Consider the following 19247-nt stretch of genomic DNA (forward strand, 5'->3'; position numbering starts at 1 on the left):
TGCCAGATCTTCATCATAGTTCCCATACCTCAATAGAGATGCCATCTATTCCTGACATCGTTCCAGTAAACCTTTAGGTTCCTAGGTAAGTACTATGCTAGATGCCCTTGCAGGCCATTTTAAGCCTAGCTAATTTCTCTTTTTCTGCTTGAAATAACCTATCCAATTTGATTATAGATTGGGTATAGATTATGATGTTTTAATGCTATTTTTTTTCTTTTTCATTAAATTTTGTTCTTTTTTATTGTGTTATGTTTGGAATATGTAATTGCTTTAGAAATCTAGCAGTTCTGTGTCCAACTCCCACAACACACACACACACACACACACACACATATATATATATATATATATATATATATATATCCCCATAAGATTGTTTCGTGACCACCATTATTTCATCCAGTTCCATTTCTAGCTTACCTGTTTGAGACATCCTTAACTTTGAGTGATCTTTTAATTTTTTTGCTTTCTCCGTCTCTGGGCTAGCAGTTTTATACCCTTAAGGGAATTTTCATAGTATATCAAAATATATCTGAGCTAATGCAGTTTTTCTATATTCAGTTGTAGTATCTAGGAGGTCTTTAACATCATCCATTCTTACCTTAACATCATCCATTCTTACCTTATCAGCTCCCTCTCCTACTTTGTCACCATGTGCAGCTTTTCTTGGTGCTTTTTAAAATGTTTTCTAATCTCTGTACATATCTCTCATTATTAGTGTTCCATTATTTGTCCGTCTGTACCTTGCTAAACATTGTAACTTAGCTTTTTTATCATCCCATAACTGTCAGCTTCCCACTCACCCTCCCTGACTTTACATCAGTAACTGCTGTATGCTTGAACCTGTCTACTTCCTCAGTCTCTTGTTTATCAATTGAATTAGAAACCTCCATTGTCTGTTCCAAACTTTTTACCTTTCTGTTTCAAGATTACCATCATTGGTGCATGATCTGACATTTATTGGATAGATATTGTATTTAACCACCAGGGGACTAAGTTTCCATAGTAATGTAGGTTATCTAATTTCGGTCTAATTACCATATTGCTAGGAGAAAAATGTATACCGTTTCCCCTGTTTCAAGTTTTCTGCTGTATCTTTAATGAAAAAAATTCTCAAATATTTTTCCAGCCACCTAGCCTCCTTTGATGTCCTATGGTTTCTTGGTTTGCCAGATGCATCTCATTTATATATTAAATTCCAGTTGCCCGATAGGAAAACTCTGCTTTGTTGGCTTAGAGTGTTCCCTAAGGTCACTTTTAATTCCTGTATTTTACTTTTTATGGGATGTATACAAATACAGTTTTGTTTGTCTTAACAATGCCCTTTATTATTGCATACCTTCCATGGGCATCCACTATATCCTTCTCAAGCCACACAGCCACCCCCCTTTTTCTCTTCACAGGTGTCAACACTCCTTTTTTCCTCCCATTTGTGCACTCGACTTTCCCCTTATGATTTGTTTTACAAAATCCTTATGTTCACCTTCCTGCAGACGTTTCTCTTGTACCATCACTCCTATTGCTTGACTGTTGTATCAGTATTAGTCTCTACTTCTTACTTCTCCCTACCAGCCCATTTATGTTCTAGGATAATACCTCCAGTTTTGTCATCATCACCTAAAGTTACTACCTTCCCAACTCCTTTTTCTTTGTTTCAATTTAAGCTTCCAGGCTTCTCATAGGATCATAGGAGGTTACTAGGCTAATGGCCCTGGGGCCGTGACAAGCCTAGCCAAGTGTTCATGCGAAAAAGAAACCTCAGTCAGCACTTGTTGCCCCCATTAGTGAGAGACACAGGTGGAACCCCTGGGACAGTTTTGTGGTTTCCCATCCACTCATCAAGGTTGCGCTTGAAGATGGTCAGTGAGGTACTCTTGTTTGACGTGTATGAGAAATCTATTCCAGAGACAGGGCAACCTCTGGGAGACAAACCTCTCTCTCCAAGTTTTGTTGATGTTGCATATTAGATTCAGGCCTTTTGAGCAAGTGATGCATGAGGAGTTAGACTTACAGATATGGAGCATCTCTAGTAGGCTAGGGTCTGAGATTGCCTTGTAGGCGTGACACAGATCACCTCTGTGTGCAGTATGTTAACATTTGGAGAGTAAATGACAGCACCTAATTTATAGTTGTCCGCAAACTTGGTCAGCCACAGGCCTTTTGTCTTTGCCTGGACCTCTTGATTTAACATTCCACTGCTTAGCTTACTAATAAATGGTCGACAAAAATGGCCCCCTTAGGACCAACACTAACTCTTAAACTATCCCAAACTACATATACACTGGCTTACTACCTTAAATCTTCTGTTGTTGAAGTAAGCCCTCTTTTTTTGACCACAGTTCTCTTGTTCAGCAAAAGGAGTACCATATCTTTGTATTTGTTTTCTTGAAGGGTACTTGTCAGTGGTATGGGGTTAAGCTAATGGAATCAGATGAGTGTGGTCATGTGATTGACAAGTAATAAGATTAGTATTGTCATAGTAATGCATATATCACTTGAGCTTGGGAAATTGAAGAGAAACAAATGCTGAACAGTGGAGAGGATAAACCCAACTGTAATACCCATGGCTGGTGTCCTCTTAATACTTCAGCTGATACTGTCATAATATGTCTGACCTGTTGCATTTTGTTGTGGCAGGGTAAGATCTTGACCTCTCAACATTTAGTGCCATAAATAAGAGCATTTTACAGCTGTAGGTACAAAAATGTTCTGCTTTCAAAATACTAAATAATTTTTTCTATCCTTATAGGTGAAATTGCAACTAGAGTATTCAGAGCTTGCACAGAACTGGGAATCCGTACTGTGGCTGTTTATTCTGAGCAGGACACTGGTCAGATACACAGACAGAAAGCTGATGAGGCCTACCTCATTGGCAAGGGGTTAGCTCCTGTCCAGGCCTACCTGCACATTCCAGACATAATTAAAGTTGCAAAGGTATGTCTCATTAAAAGAAGAAAGTAGTAGTTCAGTAAGTCATTGTGTACTGTGAAAGACAAATCCTAGGCAGTCTGATTTATGTTCAGCATTTATGCATGGGGGAGTTTGAGACATGGAGTAAATATTAGCTTTAACTGAATGATTTGCAGATATATTTTGAATGCATGAAATCTGGCCAGAACAGCAAGGGCATGTGTTAAACCAGACTTTTTGACATCTTTCAGTAATCACATGAAAATGTAGACTAGAAGTAAATGTAGCACCTCAATGGAAATACTGCCCCATGCCTTCCAGGCAGTTTTAAGTCGTACTGAAACTTAAAAAAAAATCAAGTGGTCTTTCAGTTCATCTGGACTATATATCTCGCTAAATACATGAAACTGGCCTACTGGCAATGCAGTCATTGAAATAAGAAAAGTCAGTTGTGAATGTTAGTTTGTAGTGGTAATTGTCTGCAGCAAAATGTTAGGCGTATGAGAGACAAACATTTAATGTAGCAAGCAGTGCAGGTAAAGGACAGGAATGAAAGATGTTGGAATCCAACTAAATTTAACCTCTTAACGTTGTGGGAAACATGGAACGCAATGAAGTACTTGGGTATGGAGTAAACTATATCACTGCTAATAAAAAGAAGCTATTTATCCTGTATACAAATAAATAACAAGACTATAGTGCTACATTCAAGGCAGTCTGGAGGTAGTCTATGTGAACAGTTTACTATAAATAGATGTTTCAGGCAGCATTCAGTTTCTATAGGTACCCATCTAATGCAGATAGTTTAGTACTTGACCTTCCTTTGCATAAAACAGTTAATGTACATGGTATGTGTATGCATCTGTCTGTGAAGAAAATACATGTGTGTGTACACACACACACACACACACACACACACACACACACACACACACACACACACACACACACACACACACACACACACGTTACTTGCATGCAGCAAATATCACAGTCACTGTGTTCTCTTTTCTTAATGTAGCTGCAACTGTGCCGTTAACATATACTGTGTTCAGTAGTGCAGTTATAGGAGTGCAAAAAAAAATGGTGAATTCTTGCAGGTAGCCAGGAAGTTTCACTTTGTAGAAGATGGTCCTAAATTTGTGAATAAAAAGATACAAGTAAATATTAAAAGAAAAGTTGGAAAATGATGGTAGGGAAAAAGATACCAGGTTATACCCCAAAGTTAATAACAATAAAAAGGTACCTTTAAATGTTTAGCATGTTCTTTGTGTACATTTAGTTTTTATGTATCTACTCAAGTTTATTCCTCAACTGCTTATGTTGGAAAAACTAACAGGAAATTAGAAGACGAGATTTATGAGCAAAGTTACAGTTGCAGTATAAAGATAACATCCTGTCAGCTTTTTATAAACATTTAAAAAAGTGTGAAGTTTAAGAATATATTTTTGTAATTGATTGTTGCTGAAGATTTTTTTGGTAATAGGTAAGATAAATTAGAATATAGAGTTTTTATGGCAGATCACATTGAATGAGAGATTCCATCTGGGTCTAAATAGAATTCTTATCTATAAATATGTTCTGAAGAACAAAAAATTTAAGACTTGGATCAAAGTGAATCATATGATTAGTCACAGTCTGAAATCCATGGCAAAGGATAAAACTCATTTGTATTTTCACTTTTTTAATTTGTTGTGTAGTACGTTGTGTTTTTTTTTCTGTTTTTGAAGTTGGTTGTTTTCTTACTTGTATGCATACATTCATATATATGTGCGCAAATGCATGTGCCTGTGTATTATATATGCATGCATATATAATTGTGTACATGTCTGTATGCATATAGTGATGTAGTGCACCCCTAGCAGCCACACCACTATGGGTTGTGCAGAGCTGCAGTGTTGAGGTATTATGGGAGGATAATGCCACACAGACCCATCACAGAGTACAGCGCCCCATTTGGGATGTACCTTACAAGACACCTGCAAGAGCTGGAAAGACCACAGAAGTCCCTCACCAAGAGGATCACTGGCCTCAAACAGATGCCCTATGCAGCTCGACTGAAGAAACTCCAGCTGTATTCGGTTGCATACCACCTACTCAGAGGTGATCTCTGCCTGACATACAAGGCCATGTCCATCTCAGAATTGATGGACATGCTCCACCTAAAGAAAACCTTTTCCCCTCGAGCCACACGCTCTAGGGATCTAAACCTGACCACAACAATAAATAGGATGTGCTGGAGGGATAGATTCCTGTCCCAAAGACTTCCCATGCTTTGGAACAAGATTCCAATCTACATTAGGCAGAGCTCCTCGCTAACACTCTTCAAAAGAAACCTTGACAATTTGATGGGAAACAGAAAGTTTGCCACGGGGATCACTTCAGTGGCTCTGTTGGACAGAGGCACAGGGAACTAGTCTAAGGGGGTGGCGAAAGCTAACACATTCTGGCTAGGCTTATAAATGCCTTTGGGCAGTTAGCCTTGTACCTACCTATGAACCTGTGAACCTATAAAAGGTCACAACTCCCTTCTGGTAAAAAGGGAAGGCCAGAAACAGAGAGCAGTTAGACTTCCAGGGAACGAGACAGATGAGGTCTTACAGATAATGGCATAAGCAAGAGAGTCATGTAAACAACTGGAAAACATTGATGTTAAGACTTGCCAACAGATAATAAACTTTTTATGTTTAGTCACTTACATAAATTTGAAGACAATTAAACTCACAACAGGTACTGTAGTTTATGTTGGGTACATGAAATTTTTGTTTGATAGACTGAGCTTTACTGTGTTTAAGTTGGTTCACTGAGAAAGTCTGAGACTCTGACACAATATTCTTAATGATTAAGGTAAAACTGAATATTTAAGAACTTCAGTCTCTGGTTTTGTACTGTGGAAGCTAGTAAGATATGTAAAAGGTGGTGAATCTTCCCTTTTTAAGGATGATTTGCCTAAAAGGCTTGAAACAGTAAGATAAAATGGTGAGTGAAAATGTATGTTTTCACTGACTTAATAGCTGCCTAAAATATTACATCTGGTGGAAAGTTTTGCAAAATTTGATTTTTGATACTGGTGACCACTATGAGAAATGTATAGAAATGCTTTTTAGCTGTTGTAAGTGTAAAAAAAGTGAATTCAGTCTGTATAGAAATAGAGGTGAGGGCAACCCCCCCCAAAAAAAAGCACTGATTAATGAAACCACAACTGACTGCCATCCCAGTGATGCATTCTGAAGAATTGTGGTCACAAGCTACTGCAATTGCTGTGCTCAAGATATGTTCAATAAACTTGGAGTAAAATGAGTTTGCTGCTTCATAAGTTGTGCTGGGAAGTGCTTTGGCTTGCCACGCCCAAAGGCAGAGAGCTAGAAACAGAAACTAGACTTGGAGATTGAAGTAAGTGAAATAATTCTTAAATGTAGTCTAAAGACTTGCATAAAATAGTGGTGGAATTGCAAGTGTTGCTGTGATTGATTTAACAAAGTCATATGAAACTGATGAAAGGTTGGTTTCCAAAGAAGTGCACCGCAAACTGCTAAAAGGTTGATTACCAGAGATGTATGTAGTGAAGGTGCTATGCTGCTAAAGGAAATGTAATTAAGGAAAAAAAAATATCTGTGCAGTATGAAGTATGTGTTCAAGAATACCAGTGAAAGGAAATTTCTGAAGCTAGATATATGTACATATTTCCCCAGTTTCTGTCTTATAGACAAGGCTGGGGTCTCCATCTGATGTGTCTGGTGGAATTTACATAAGCACTCCATCCAGGTGCTTTTCCGGATGACAAACAGGTGGTCACTGGCAAATAACTGAACACAAAGCCATGATGTTTCTTCATACTGCTGTTTACCTGTTATGTTGAGCATTACATTAAGATTATAGCTGTATAATGTAGTGCAAATAAGTGAACTTGCTTTTAAAATCAGCAAATTAGGACTAATATTGGAGACCTACACATAGATATGTAATGTAGTGCAGATAAGTGAACTTGCTTTTAAAATCAGAAATTAGTATTAATGGAGACCTACACTTGTCAGATTGGGAAACCGAAAGTTTTTTCATATTCATGTTCCTGTTGCATAGTGTGGACAGTCTCAGCCCTCCAACTTAAATCAGCCCCTATGTCAAGAATACCTTTTATCTTCATTTTTTTCAATAAATTATTTCCTTTATCTTGATACACTGTACTATAACTAATAACCATCATTGTACATGTGTACACTGACTGACTATTGTCAGTAACTAGTCTGACTGGTAAAATAGTGTGGATTAACACCCTTTAAACAATAATTTTCAGAGTATGTTATTTTACAACTCTTGAAATCTGTGATGTCACCCAGTTGTTGCTGTTTTTCCTACTGCTTTTAATAAGTACTTCTTAATCTGTTTAAAAGTTTCACACAAACACATCCAAGCTGTTGTAGTTCTGTTTTTAGAACCCTTGGCACTTTCTATGCAGACAAGGTCGGGGTCCATGATGTTGAAGGTATGAGTGTGTGTTTGCAATTATCTACCAAGTTTTTAATTAAAGCTGTATTTTAACTGATATATGTTTATGTCCAAGTTTGCCTCTGGCTGTATAACTCTATTTCCATATGTAACCCTAATAGAATCAGTGCTTTCTGTTACACTGGTTACAATGCCACTGGTTTTAAAAGCAATATCTAACTGCTTAGTGCACATTGCAGTACTTATGTGGGTCATGCCTCTCAACCTGGAATCATCAAAAGTCTGGACAAGGCCCATGAAAAATAGGTACAAATCTGTATGCTGATTAACATAAAATTTGCATACATAATTACGTAACCCCACCCACTACAATATAATTGTGGGATACCAACTTTTGAATGCAAACTGAAGAACAGACAATCAAAATATGGCACCAGAGTCCCCCTGCAGCCATTCCAGTTTCCCATTACCTGGGCATTTCACCCCATTTACCATAAACACTAGTGTGTGCATACTGCTTTACTTCTACAATAATTGTTTGGATTTTACTTTTGCATTTTATAGCACAATGCACAAACACTAATAGACATCTGCTAAACAAAGCAATACCGTCTCACAATGATAATAGACTTGGCATTAACACTTGTCTGTCATTGAAACAGCATTGAAATCCAAATCACATGCAAAGAAAATGCATCTGGCAAGTCATGGATAAAGATTATCTTTAGGCTGTATTCAAATCATTGGCCCCATGTACACAAAACAAGTAACATACATGTGTTCTGTAATGCACTTTCCTGACTTTATTAAATGATATTCCTTGTATAATACAGCACACTTATTATACAGATCACATTTTAAATTTATTGTTTGAGCAATTTTTCCAGTAGGCAATGAAACAAAATGCATGAACCAATAATAACAAAACTGCCCAATTCAGAACATTTCCGTCATAAAAGTCTACTTCCACAACCACACACTATACACACACATACATACATATACATATATATATATATATATATATATATATATATATATATATAAAACAGTAGTGTGCTGGCGGAAATTGGGCAACTGTTGGCCGAAGGAGGAGAAGAGGCGGAAGACATGGCCGAAGGCAGGAGAGGAGAAAGGCTAGGACTGTGGTAGTGAGGGTCGGAGCTTTGAATGTTGGCAGCATGACTGGTATAGGAACAGAGCTAGCTGATTTGATGGACAGAAGGAAGGTTGGTATATTGTGTGTGCAAGAGACCAGATGGAAGGGGAGTAAGGCTAGGTGTATCGGAGGTGGGTTCAAATTGTTTTATCATGGTGTGGATGGGAGGAGAAATGGAATAGGAGTTATTCTGAAGGAACAGTATGCTGAGAGTGTTTTGGAGGTGAAAAGAGTGTTGGATAGAGTGATGTTTATGAAGCTGGAAATTGATGGTGTAATGATGAATGTTGTTAGTGCGTATGCTCCACAAGTTGGGTGTGCAATGGATGAGAAAGAAAAATGTTGGAGTGAATTGGATGAAGTGTTGATGACTGTACCCAAGGGTGAGAGAGTGGTGATTGGTCAAATTTCAATGGGCATGTTGGTGAAGGGAACAGAGGGGATGAGGAAGTGATGGGTAAGTATGGTATTAAAGGAATGCAGGAGGTCAGACGTTAGTGGATTTTGCGAAAAGGATGGACATGGCTGTGGTGAATATGTATTTTAACAAGAGGGAGGAGGATAGGGTGACATACAAGAGTGGAGGAAGATGCACACAGGTCGATTATATCTTATGTAGGAGGGCCAGTTTGAAGGAGATTGGAGACTGTAAAGTGGTGACCGGAGAAAGTGTCGTTAGGCAGCATAGGACAGGAGTTTGTAGGATGACATTGGTTATCAAGAAGAGGAGGAGGAGTGTGAGGGCAGCACCAAGGATCAAGTGGTGGAAATTGAAAAAGGGTAATTGTGAGGTGGAGTTCAGGGATGAGTTAAGGCAGGCACTGGGTGGCAGTGAAGAGTTACCAAATAGCTGGGTAACTACAGCAGAGCTAGTAAGGGAGATGGCTAGAAAGGTGCTTGGTATCACATCTGGACAGAGGAAGGACGACAATGAGACATGGTGGTGGAAGGAGGAAGTACAGGAGAGTATACAGAGAAAGAGGTTGGCAAAGAAGAAGTGGGAGTGTCAGAGAGCTGAAGAAAGTAGACAGGAGTATAAGGAGATGAGGTGCATGGCAAAGAGAGATGTGGCGAAGGCTAAGGATAAGGCATATGAAGAGTTGTATGAAAGGTTGGACACTAAGGGGGGAGAAAAGGACCTGTACCAATTGGCTAGACAGAGGGACCAAGCTAGGAAAGATGTGCAGCAGGTAAAGGTGATAAAGGATAATGAGGAAAACATACTCACAAGCGAGGAGAGTGTGTTGAGGAGATGGAAAGAGTACTTTGAGGGGTAGATGAATGAAGAGAATGAGAGGGAGAGAAGGTTGGATGATGTAGGGATAGTGAATCATGAAGTACAATGGATTAGCAAGGAAGGACGTAAGGATAGCTATGAAGAGAATGAAGAATGGAAAGGCTGTTGGCCCAGATGACATACCTGTGGAAGCATGGAGGTGTTTAGGTGAAATGGCAGTGGAGTATTTAACCAGATTGTTTAATGAAATCTTGGAAAGTGAGAGGATGCCTGAGCAATGGAGAAAAGTGTTTTGGTACCGATTTTTAAGAATAAGGGTGATGTGCAGAGCTGTAGTAACTACAGAGGGATAAAACTGATCAGTCACAGCATGCAGTTATTGGAAAGAGTAGTGGAAGCAAGGTTAAGAAGGGACGTGATGATTAGAGATCAGCAGTATGGATGGTTTCATGCCAGGAAAGAGCACTACAGATGCGATCTTTGCTCTGAGTGTGTTGATGGAAAAATACAGAGAATGTCGGAAGGAGTTGCATTGTGTTTTTGTAGACTTAGAGAAAGCATATGACAGGGTGCCTAGAGAGGAGTTGTGGTATTGCATGAGGAAGTCAGGAGTGTCAGAAAAGTATGTAAGAGTGGTACAGGATATGTACGAGGGTAGTGTGACAGCAGTGAAGTCTGCGGTGGGAGTGACGGATGCGTTTAAGGTGGAGGTGGGGTTACATCAAGGATCAGCTCTGAGCCTTTTCTTATTTGCAATGGTGATGGACAGGTTGACAGACGAGATCAGACAGGAGTCCCCGTGGACTGTGATGATTGCAGATGACATTGTGATCTGTAGTAAGAGTAGGGAACAGGTGGAGGAGACCCTGGAGAGATGGAGATATGCTCTAGAGAGAAGAGGAATGAAGGTCAGCAGGACTAAGACAGAATATATGTGTGTGAATGAGAGGGAGGATAGAGGAATGGTGAGGATGCAGGGAGTAGAGGTGGCGAAGGTGGATGAGTTTAAATACTTGGGGTCAATAGTTCAGAGTAACGGTGAGTGTGGAAGAGAGGTGAAGAAGAGAGTACAGGCAGGATGGAGTGGGTGGAGAAGTGTGTCAGGAGTGATTTGTGTCAGACGAGTACCTGTAAGAGTGAAAGGGAAGGTCTACAAGAGGGTAGTGAGACCAGCTATGTTATATGGGTTGGAGACAGTGGCATTGACAAAGAGGCAGTAGTTTGAGCTGGATGTAGCAGAATTAAAGATGTTAAGATTTGCAGTGGGTTTGATGAGGGTGGACAGGATTAGGAATAAGTATATTAGAGGGTCATCCCAGGTTGGAAGGTTTGGAGACAAAGCCAGAGAGGCACGATTACGTTGGTTTGGACATGTGCTGAGGAGGGATGCTGAGTATATTGGGAAAAAGATGCTAAGGATGAAGCTACCAGGTAACAGGAAAAGAGGAAGGCCTAAGATAAGGTATATGGATGTGGTGAGAGAGGACATGCAGGTGGTTGGTGTAATAGAGCAAGATGCAGAGAACAGGAAGAAATAGAAACAGGTGATCTGCTGTGGCGACCCCTAACGGGAACAGCCGAAAGAAGATGATGATGATGATGATGATGATTAGTGTAAGCCATAGGCATCCTGCGCAGCTTCTTGCACTTATTTTCAATTTCAGTTTGGGTTTTTCTTTGGGGGGGGGGGAACAAAAGGCCAAAAAACAGGGACATATTTTAAACGTTGCTTGTATATTGTTGAAAAGTTGCAAGAATAAAATGTTGTGTTACCACCATGCATTTCACTGCCAAGCCTTGAACCCAGGACCCTGGGCACTACAGTCAGAGCAACATACCACTATGCCAAATCAGCAGTTTCCTGAAAGATAGAAAGACAAACTTAAATGGCTATCATTTAGTGAATTCAGTTCTCACTTCTCACCATAGCTCTCAACCTCTTAGCACAAAAAAACTGGACAAAGCCATAATGGGGGAATACAAAATTCAGTTCTCACTTCTCACCATAACTCTCAATGTTTTAGCACAAACAAACCTGGACAAAGTAAATAATGGGGGAATACAACCCCAAAATAGGGACAAATTTCAAATACTGATCTTATAAACTTAGAAAATTAGAACTCGCCACAAACTGATGAATAAAATAACGCAATAAAGTTCTAGTGAAAAAGCCACGGTCCAGTTGATATAAATCCTTTATTGTCACAAGTATAACTAGTTAAGCGCTTTCATCTACGATGTAGTAGACTTCATCAGAACAACATTTACAAGTTCCACAGACATATATATATATATATATATATATACTGAAAAAAACACCAATATTAATCAGTTAATTGAATAATAGTGGCTTAAAGTCGTAGTTACTTCCACAGTACATAAGTCACACTATACATTAAAAACAAAACAAGCACAATAATAATATATATATATTCATTATACAATTACTTATTAAAGAAGCATGAGAAAATCAACAACTAACATTTGTATGTTACAATATAAAATATGCTAATGGCAATACTGTCTACCTAATAAAAACAATAAAAACCTTTAAAATTTTATATATATATAATACATTGATTAACCTATATTTAAATAGATAATTCTTTAATAAGTAATTGTATAATGAATATATATGTTATTATTGTGCTTGTTTTGTGGCTTTTTCACTAGAACTTTATTGCGTTTTTTTATTCATCAAACTTAGAAAATTGCTAGAATAAAAGGTTTTGTGTTACCATTTATTTTCTGAAGAATATGAAGTCTGAAATTCAAATGCCTGTCATTATTTAGTGAATTCTAGCCTTCAGTGATTTGCCACAAAAATCCTGAAAAAACACAGATTTTATTAGTAACGGATCAAAAATTTGAGGCATAAATTCACATGGTGGTGGCTAGGGACTAAGCTCTTTTTACCATGTACCCAAGGTACAGGGTTTGAGCCTGAGTACCTGTGTGCACCAGGTGTATTAAATTGGGGCATTCACACACACACACATTCTGAAATATGCTCAAGCCAAGCTCTTCAGATACCCGTTCACATCTCGCAGCAGTCCTTTCCATTCACCCTGCTCAAGCCAAGCTCTGCAGTACCCAGGACTTCCCGCTCGCAAGTGCAGCCAGAAGATAATAAAAAATGTTTTGTTCCCACTTGCAGATCCGTTTGAACAGCCAGCTGGAAATGCATACACACATCCATTCAAAACAAACAGTGAATAGTGAGCCAGCCGAAAATGTGTGCAATGTGAGCCCTTGAGCTCAATTCCAACTTGCTGGTAGCACCGATGGAGCAGACGTCATCGCATACGTGATGATGTCAACTGAAAAAGCGAAAAAAATAAAAATTTAAATAAAAAATAAGCTGGGAAAAATTTGGAAATGAAGGGGTGCCACTCTGGAATCATGGCACCCCATTATTTGGACCCCAAAACTCTGTAAAAAAACGGAGTAATTTGGTACTGTTGGGAGGTATGATGTGGGTTGCACTGCACTGCATTGTCCGTGTATGTAGAGTTTTCATATTCAAGTAAGGCCAGATTGTATCTCATGATATTTGCATGCTTTCATGATTGTTAGACAGTAGTACGGTTTGTTGAGACACATAGTTGTTGCATGTTTCTTCCTGGTATAACTATAATAGTTGTGCAATGTTAGCTGCTGCTTTCTAGTAGGTTAGCTGCTGTAACATAATTTTTAATCAACTCTCAATCCTTCCTTCTGTTTTTCCTGCACTACCAATACTAACCTATGACTTACCTATACTTATTTAACTATATTTCAGTCCAGGTTTATTCTTCCTCCCGTTCTTCTATACTACCGACATTAACATACTCCTAATCTGTATTTATCTACTCGAGTTTCTATTGTCTGTCCCTAATAACTATTATCACAAGCTGCTTTAGATGCACTTCTGTACTTGTTCACTAAATTCTCTCATTCTATCATATTGTTCCTTTCTGTGGACCTTCGGGTTTAGTCTTATTTCTGTAAGTCCTTGTACAGTAGTAGTTAAACATCTATGCAGTTAACTGTGCACAAAAAGGATGGTGAATTTTTCTCTCCCCTGTTATTGTGAACAGACTTGGATCCTATTTTAAGTAATATACACTTGCAGAAAAGTAAATCACACAATCCAATTTCCTTTGCAGTCAACAAACAGCTGACTGTAGTCAGATAACTGAATGCAGAGACACTGATGCAGAAAGAGTCATTTCCGCATGCTGCTGCTTAGCTGCTAGGTAGTGCATTACATTGAGAATATATTTATTTAATGCAGTGCAGATGAGTGAATTTGCTTTTAAAACCCGTGGCATAGGACTAGTATTGTAGACCTATCTCAGTCAGAATAGGAAACTGAAGATGTTTACAATACACCTAGGCAGTTTGAGGTTGTCCAGTCATTGTAGTTTAAACTAGACTCTGTCTAGCTCACCCAGACTTTGCTACAACTTGCTGTGAGAAAAAGGCTAGAACTGATGTTGCTAATCTTTGTTCATTCATTACTAATGGGTTATCTGTTCCATCCTCGGAACCAGGCCGGCCTTATACCAAGCTCACGTCAGCCAAAAACTTTCGAGCCAAGATCCTACCCACAATGATCTGCTCCCTGTTTCCTCAGATGTCGTTTCCTGCATTGCTGTACAGCCATGTCAAGCCACTCTCTTCTGCTAAGTTTCTAATTTTTTGAAAGTTTTATATATCGTTTCTACTTTAAAGTTTTTCAGTTTCTGGTATTATTCTCCTACCCTGTTGTATCCTTTAGACTCTCTCCCTTTAGTCTATTTCTCTTTATTACCCTTTTTCTTACTTTTGAGGTAATTCTTCATTACCATCGTTGGTAATCCTTTTTCCTTCTCTCTTCTTACCCTTTTGGGTAGTCTCTCCTCTTCTTTTTGGTGCTGTTCTTCTCCACATCATTATGTCGGATAAGAAAAGTAGCATTGGTTTTAAGCAAAGTTATGTATTGTGGCCGTACGTTACCGCTTTCCAATGGCCATGACTTGTGTCTATTGTTTGAATGTCTCCCACCTTACTGTGGATCCCCCATGTGGGATTTGTAGAAATTTTTCAACCAGGACTCTTAATGAGAGAAAGAACTAATCAATCTTGAAAGGTCTTCTCAAATCTGCTTTCTGTGAGGCTAACATCGATATCTGTGCAATAACAGAAACCTGGTTCAAGGCTCCCGAGAGCACCCCAGCGCTGCCAGGTTATACCTCATACCATGCTTTTCGGCCCCAAAACTTGGACCGAACCACAAAAGGAGGGGGGGGGGGAGTATCAATATTAGTCAAAGATACCCACACCTCCAGGTTGGTGGCACAGCACGAAGCATCAGAGACTATCCATGTGCAACTAACAGTGGGTAAAACTGCCTTCCAGTTTATAGCCTGCTACAGACCACCCTCCCAAACCCAGGAACCCCACTCGGCCTTCCTGAGAACACTGGAAAATATGAAGGTCTCTCCAAACACCATTATATTGGGTGACTTCAACTACCCAAACATAGACTGGGAGCATTACTCTAGCTCCAACACCCTAGCCCAAAGGTTCCTAGAATTTATAAACTCAAATGCTATGGAACAACTTGTACCACTCCCACAAGAGGGGAAAACATACTGGACCTGATCATCACCAACATGGGGACTCTATGCTCCAGACCAGAAGTGTATCCCTCACTGGTAAGATCAGACCATAAACTAATCTCACTGGATATTCACATCCTGACCCCACCCCCTGCCCAGAAAACCACAGTGAAAAACTTCTCTAAAGCAAATTTCACACTCCTCAAAACCGAGGTGGAATCCTTCAAAGCCCCCGAGCCTGTGGAAAATACGGCCCAGACCGCAGAATTCTTTATAAACACATTCTGTGAACACCTTCAGGAATGCATGGATCATGCAATCCCAAATAGAACCAAGACCCAATCCTCCAAAGGCAGACGTCCTGTCTGGTGGACCTCCGCCATAAACAAATTATACAATAGAAGGAGGAAGCTACTACATGGTAGAGCAAAATCCCAAAAAGGGAAGGCATCTCTGATCAGTATTAGCAAAAAAATACAGGCACTCATAAAATCGTCTAAGGCCAGCTTCGAGAGAAAAATTGCACAAGACACGAAGGATAATCACAAGGCTTTCTTTAGTTATGTTTGGAACCTGGGTGGGAATTCCCAGATATGCTCAGAATTAGTCCAAAATGACAAAAAATACATCAAACCCACAGACATTGCCAACATCCTAGCTGACAGGTTCAGCGCACCCCCCCCCCCTCCCCACCAAAAAGGCAAATATCTATCCCAGCAGAGTGCTGCCCCCCTGACATCTCAGATGCTCGGGTAAGAGCCGCCCTCTCCAAAGCAAAAAACAGCATCAATGGGACCAGACGGTGTCCCGGGCTGCGTCCTACATGAACTCCAAGAAGAGCTAAACCCAAACATAAAACTACTGTTCAATCTCAGCCTTACTACAGGATATGTACCCAAAGAGTGGCGTACAGCAACAGTGGTCCCTCTCCACAAAGGTGGTGCCTCAACGGATCCTGGAAACTATCGCCCCATAAGTCTGACTAGCTTGGTCTGCAAAGCTATGGAAAGGATCATCATGGACCTCATAAATAAAGATATTGGGGACCTACAGACACTGGATCCTACCCAGTTCGGCTTTGTTAAGGGCAGATCCTGCCTCTTAAACCTGGTCGATTTCTTTGAAACAGTCACCAAGGCCATTGACGAGGGGCAGGTGGTCCACACAGCCTACCTGGACCTCACAAAAGCCTTTGATACAATACCCCACTCAGGCATTATAGATAAGCTCACCAGCTTAAATATAAACCCCTGTGTCACTAGATGGGTTGCAAACTGGCTCAAGGACAGAACCCACATGGTTAGAATTGCTGGAGCCATGTCAGACTCCAAACCAGTTACAAGTGGCATCCCACAAGGCTCAGTCCTGGGACCTATCTTGTTCGGTATATATTTCTCGGAGGTACAGGCCAACACGGAAGGACTGTGGCTGACGAAGTTCGCAGATGACTGCAAACTGGGCGCCATAATCGACTCTCTAGCCGACACAAGCATCCTCCAAAAGGGCCTCATAGAAACAGACAACTGGTGCCAGAGCCATGGCCTTAAGCTAAACGCCAAAAAGTGTATAGTCATCCCCTTTGGCAAAAACAAAGTGCCCACAAATTACCACATAGGTGGTAATCCATTAAGTACAGAAGGAGTAATTAGGGACCTGGGCACCCAAGTTGATAGCAATCTCTCATTTGACAACCACGTGGCCAAAGTGGTTAGAAAAACATTTTATATAGCCCACCTAATCATGAAGGGATTCACATCTAGATCAGGGAGGTCATCGTGCCTCTTCCCTTATCAGGCCCATAATTGAGTACAATGTCCCTTTCGGGATGTACCTTACCAGACACCTGCAGCAACTGCAAAGACCCCAAAAGTACCTCACCAAGAGGATCAAAGGGCTCAAACAGATGCCAGCTCTACTCAGTGGCATACCGCCTGCTCAGAGGCGATCTGTGCCTGACGTATAAAGCCATGTCCACCCCGGAATTAATGGACATGCTGCACCTCAGAAAATACAAATCCCATCGAGCTACGTGCTTGAGAGACTTGAACCTTAGCACTGAAATAAATTGGACATGCTGGAGGGACAGGTTCATAACCCAGAGGCTCCCTTCACTCTGGAATAAAATCCCAGTCCAGGTTAGGCAGAGTCCCTCATTGACTCTCTTCAAGAGGAATCTTGATGAGTGGATGGGAGATCATAGGTTTACCCCGGGTATCACTTCTGTGTCACTGTTAGACAGAGGCACAGTATACTAACCTCCAAAAAGGGCATAGCAAAATTAATTTAAAATGGGTGGCAAAAGCCAAACACACTCTGGCTAGGCTTATAAATGCCCTAGGGCAGATAGCCTAGTATGAACCTATGAACCTATTTCTGGGTCGGAGGGCTCACCCCCTCCTGCTAAACCCCATAAGAGGTGTCCTTCCTCTTCCTCATCGAGGTCGCTCCCTTCATCTCTCTCTGGAGATTGTAGGGAGTCGACTCATAAGAAAGTGAAATTGACTACTACTTCGGAGCTGTCACCTCTGACCCTGTCGGCTCCAGGCTCGGCACTGCCCCAGCTGATTCTGGCTCCAGCCATGTCCTCCTTATCTCTCATCTAAACCAGCACTGGAGTTCCTGGTGCAGACAATTACGGCTCCAACAGTTCCGTCGCAGCCCTTACTGGCACCGTCCATGCAGGTGCAGACCCCTTCGGCACCATTGGTACAATCCCCTTTGGCTCAGAGTACGAAAATTACTGACCTCCACAGTGCAAACACTTTCAGCACAGACATGTTCTTCTGTGCAGTCCTGTTTGGCACCGTCTTTGTTACCGGTGCAGACACTTTAGTCGACGGCACCATACCCATCTGTGCAGACACTTGCTTTTATGGTGCAGACACCTTCAACTTCCATGGTGCCGACGTCGTCTGCGCAGACTACTTCATACAGTTTTCTTCGGTGCAGACGTCCTCTGTTCCGGGCTCTGCACCTCTCAAATTATCAAGGACCTAGTACTCTCCTTCCTTGGATCCATTTGCTGGTAGCCAATATACTCCTTTTCTAGAAAGGCCAGAATCACCCTTGGGTTTCTCTAGTAGGTCGACCAGGAGTCTCTCTGAGCAAGATGTGTTGCTGCTTGTTGACCAGTTGCTTGTGGCCGGAGGTCTCTCTCACCCATTGAAGTCCACGATGTTCATCGTGTTTCACTGTTGCAGTCATGACTGTAGGGTTCTCCCCTGCCGGCAGGCAGTCCTCGGTCGGCCAGAATCCCAAAGTCTGGGTCCGGCATCGGCTGTTCAACCATGCTCCCTGACGTCAGAGCGCCAAGAGTACAAAGCTGTCAGCCGACGCCATTTTCTCCAGTCTTTCTTGCCGTGCGGTGATAGCAGTTCGCAAGTGCCGGTCGGCTGACTCCTGCCGATTTTTTCTGGTAAACTTCAGTCCAAAGACTTTCTTCTCCACTCAAAGCTAAGTACCCTGTTGGGGAAACTTTTTTTCTTGGTCCAGTCCGAAGTCAGAAAAAGTTAATAATTGCATTTCATGTGGGAAGCAAATACCTCATAAGGATTTTCATTCTTACTGTATTCCTTGCTTAGGCCCTGACCACGACGTAGCTAGTTGTCGGTTTTGTGCTAGATTCAATCAACGTACAATTAAACGAAGGTACGATTTTGTTTTTCATTACTTCAGTAGGTGCTTTAACTACAAAATGTCATCGGATACAGTTCCGGCTACCGGAGTTCAGAAACGTCGCAAGGATAAAGACAGGCCTCTGAGGTCCAAATCTGATGATAGCGCACAAGCAGAGCCAGCTTCAGGTTCGGCCTTCGTCATTGAGGTGCTTTTGCAGCCCCTGTCGTTGGCCATTTCAGAACTGATGGCCGAAACGGACTGTCATGAGGAGCCAACAAGGCCTTTCAAT

The 19247-nt window shown here is 41.0% G+C and overlaps 1 protein-coding gene across 4 annotated transcripts in view; it reads left to right on the forward strand.

Annotated features, from left to right (window-relative positions):
- The window catches only part of PC (pyruvate carboxylase), a 2844646-nt gene that overhangs the window by 305858 nt on the left and 2519541 nt on the right, over positions 1–19247 (forward strand). For all 4 annotated transcript variants that reach the window (XM_044073797.1, XM_044073795.1, XM_044073794.1 and 1 more), the window contains exon 3: positions 2753–2937. In XM_044073797.1, coding sequence (XP_043929732.1) covers positions 2753–2937 — 185 coding nt within the window. The remainder of the gene's footprint in view (positions 1–2752; positions 2938–19247) is intronic.

The sequence above is a fragment of the Protopterus annectens genome, chromosome 6.part0, assembly GCF_019279795.1.
Source record: "Protopterus annectens isolate FY-2018-M chromosome 6.part0, PAN1.0, whole genome shotgun sequence".
Classification (NCBI taxonomy): domain Eukaryota; kingdom Metazoa; phylum Chordata; order Ceratodontiformes; family Protopteridae; genus Protopterus; species Protopterus annectens.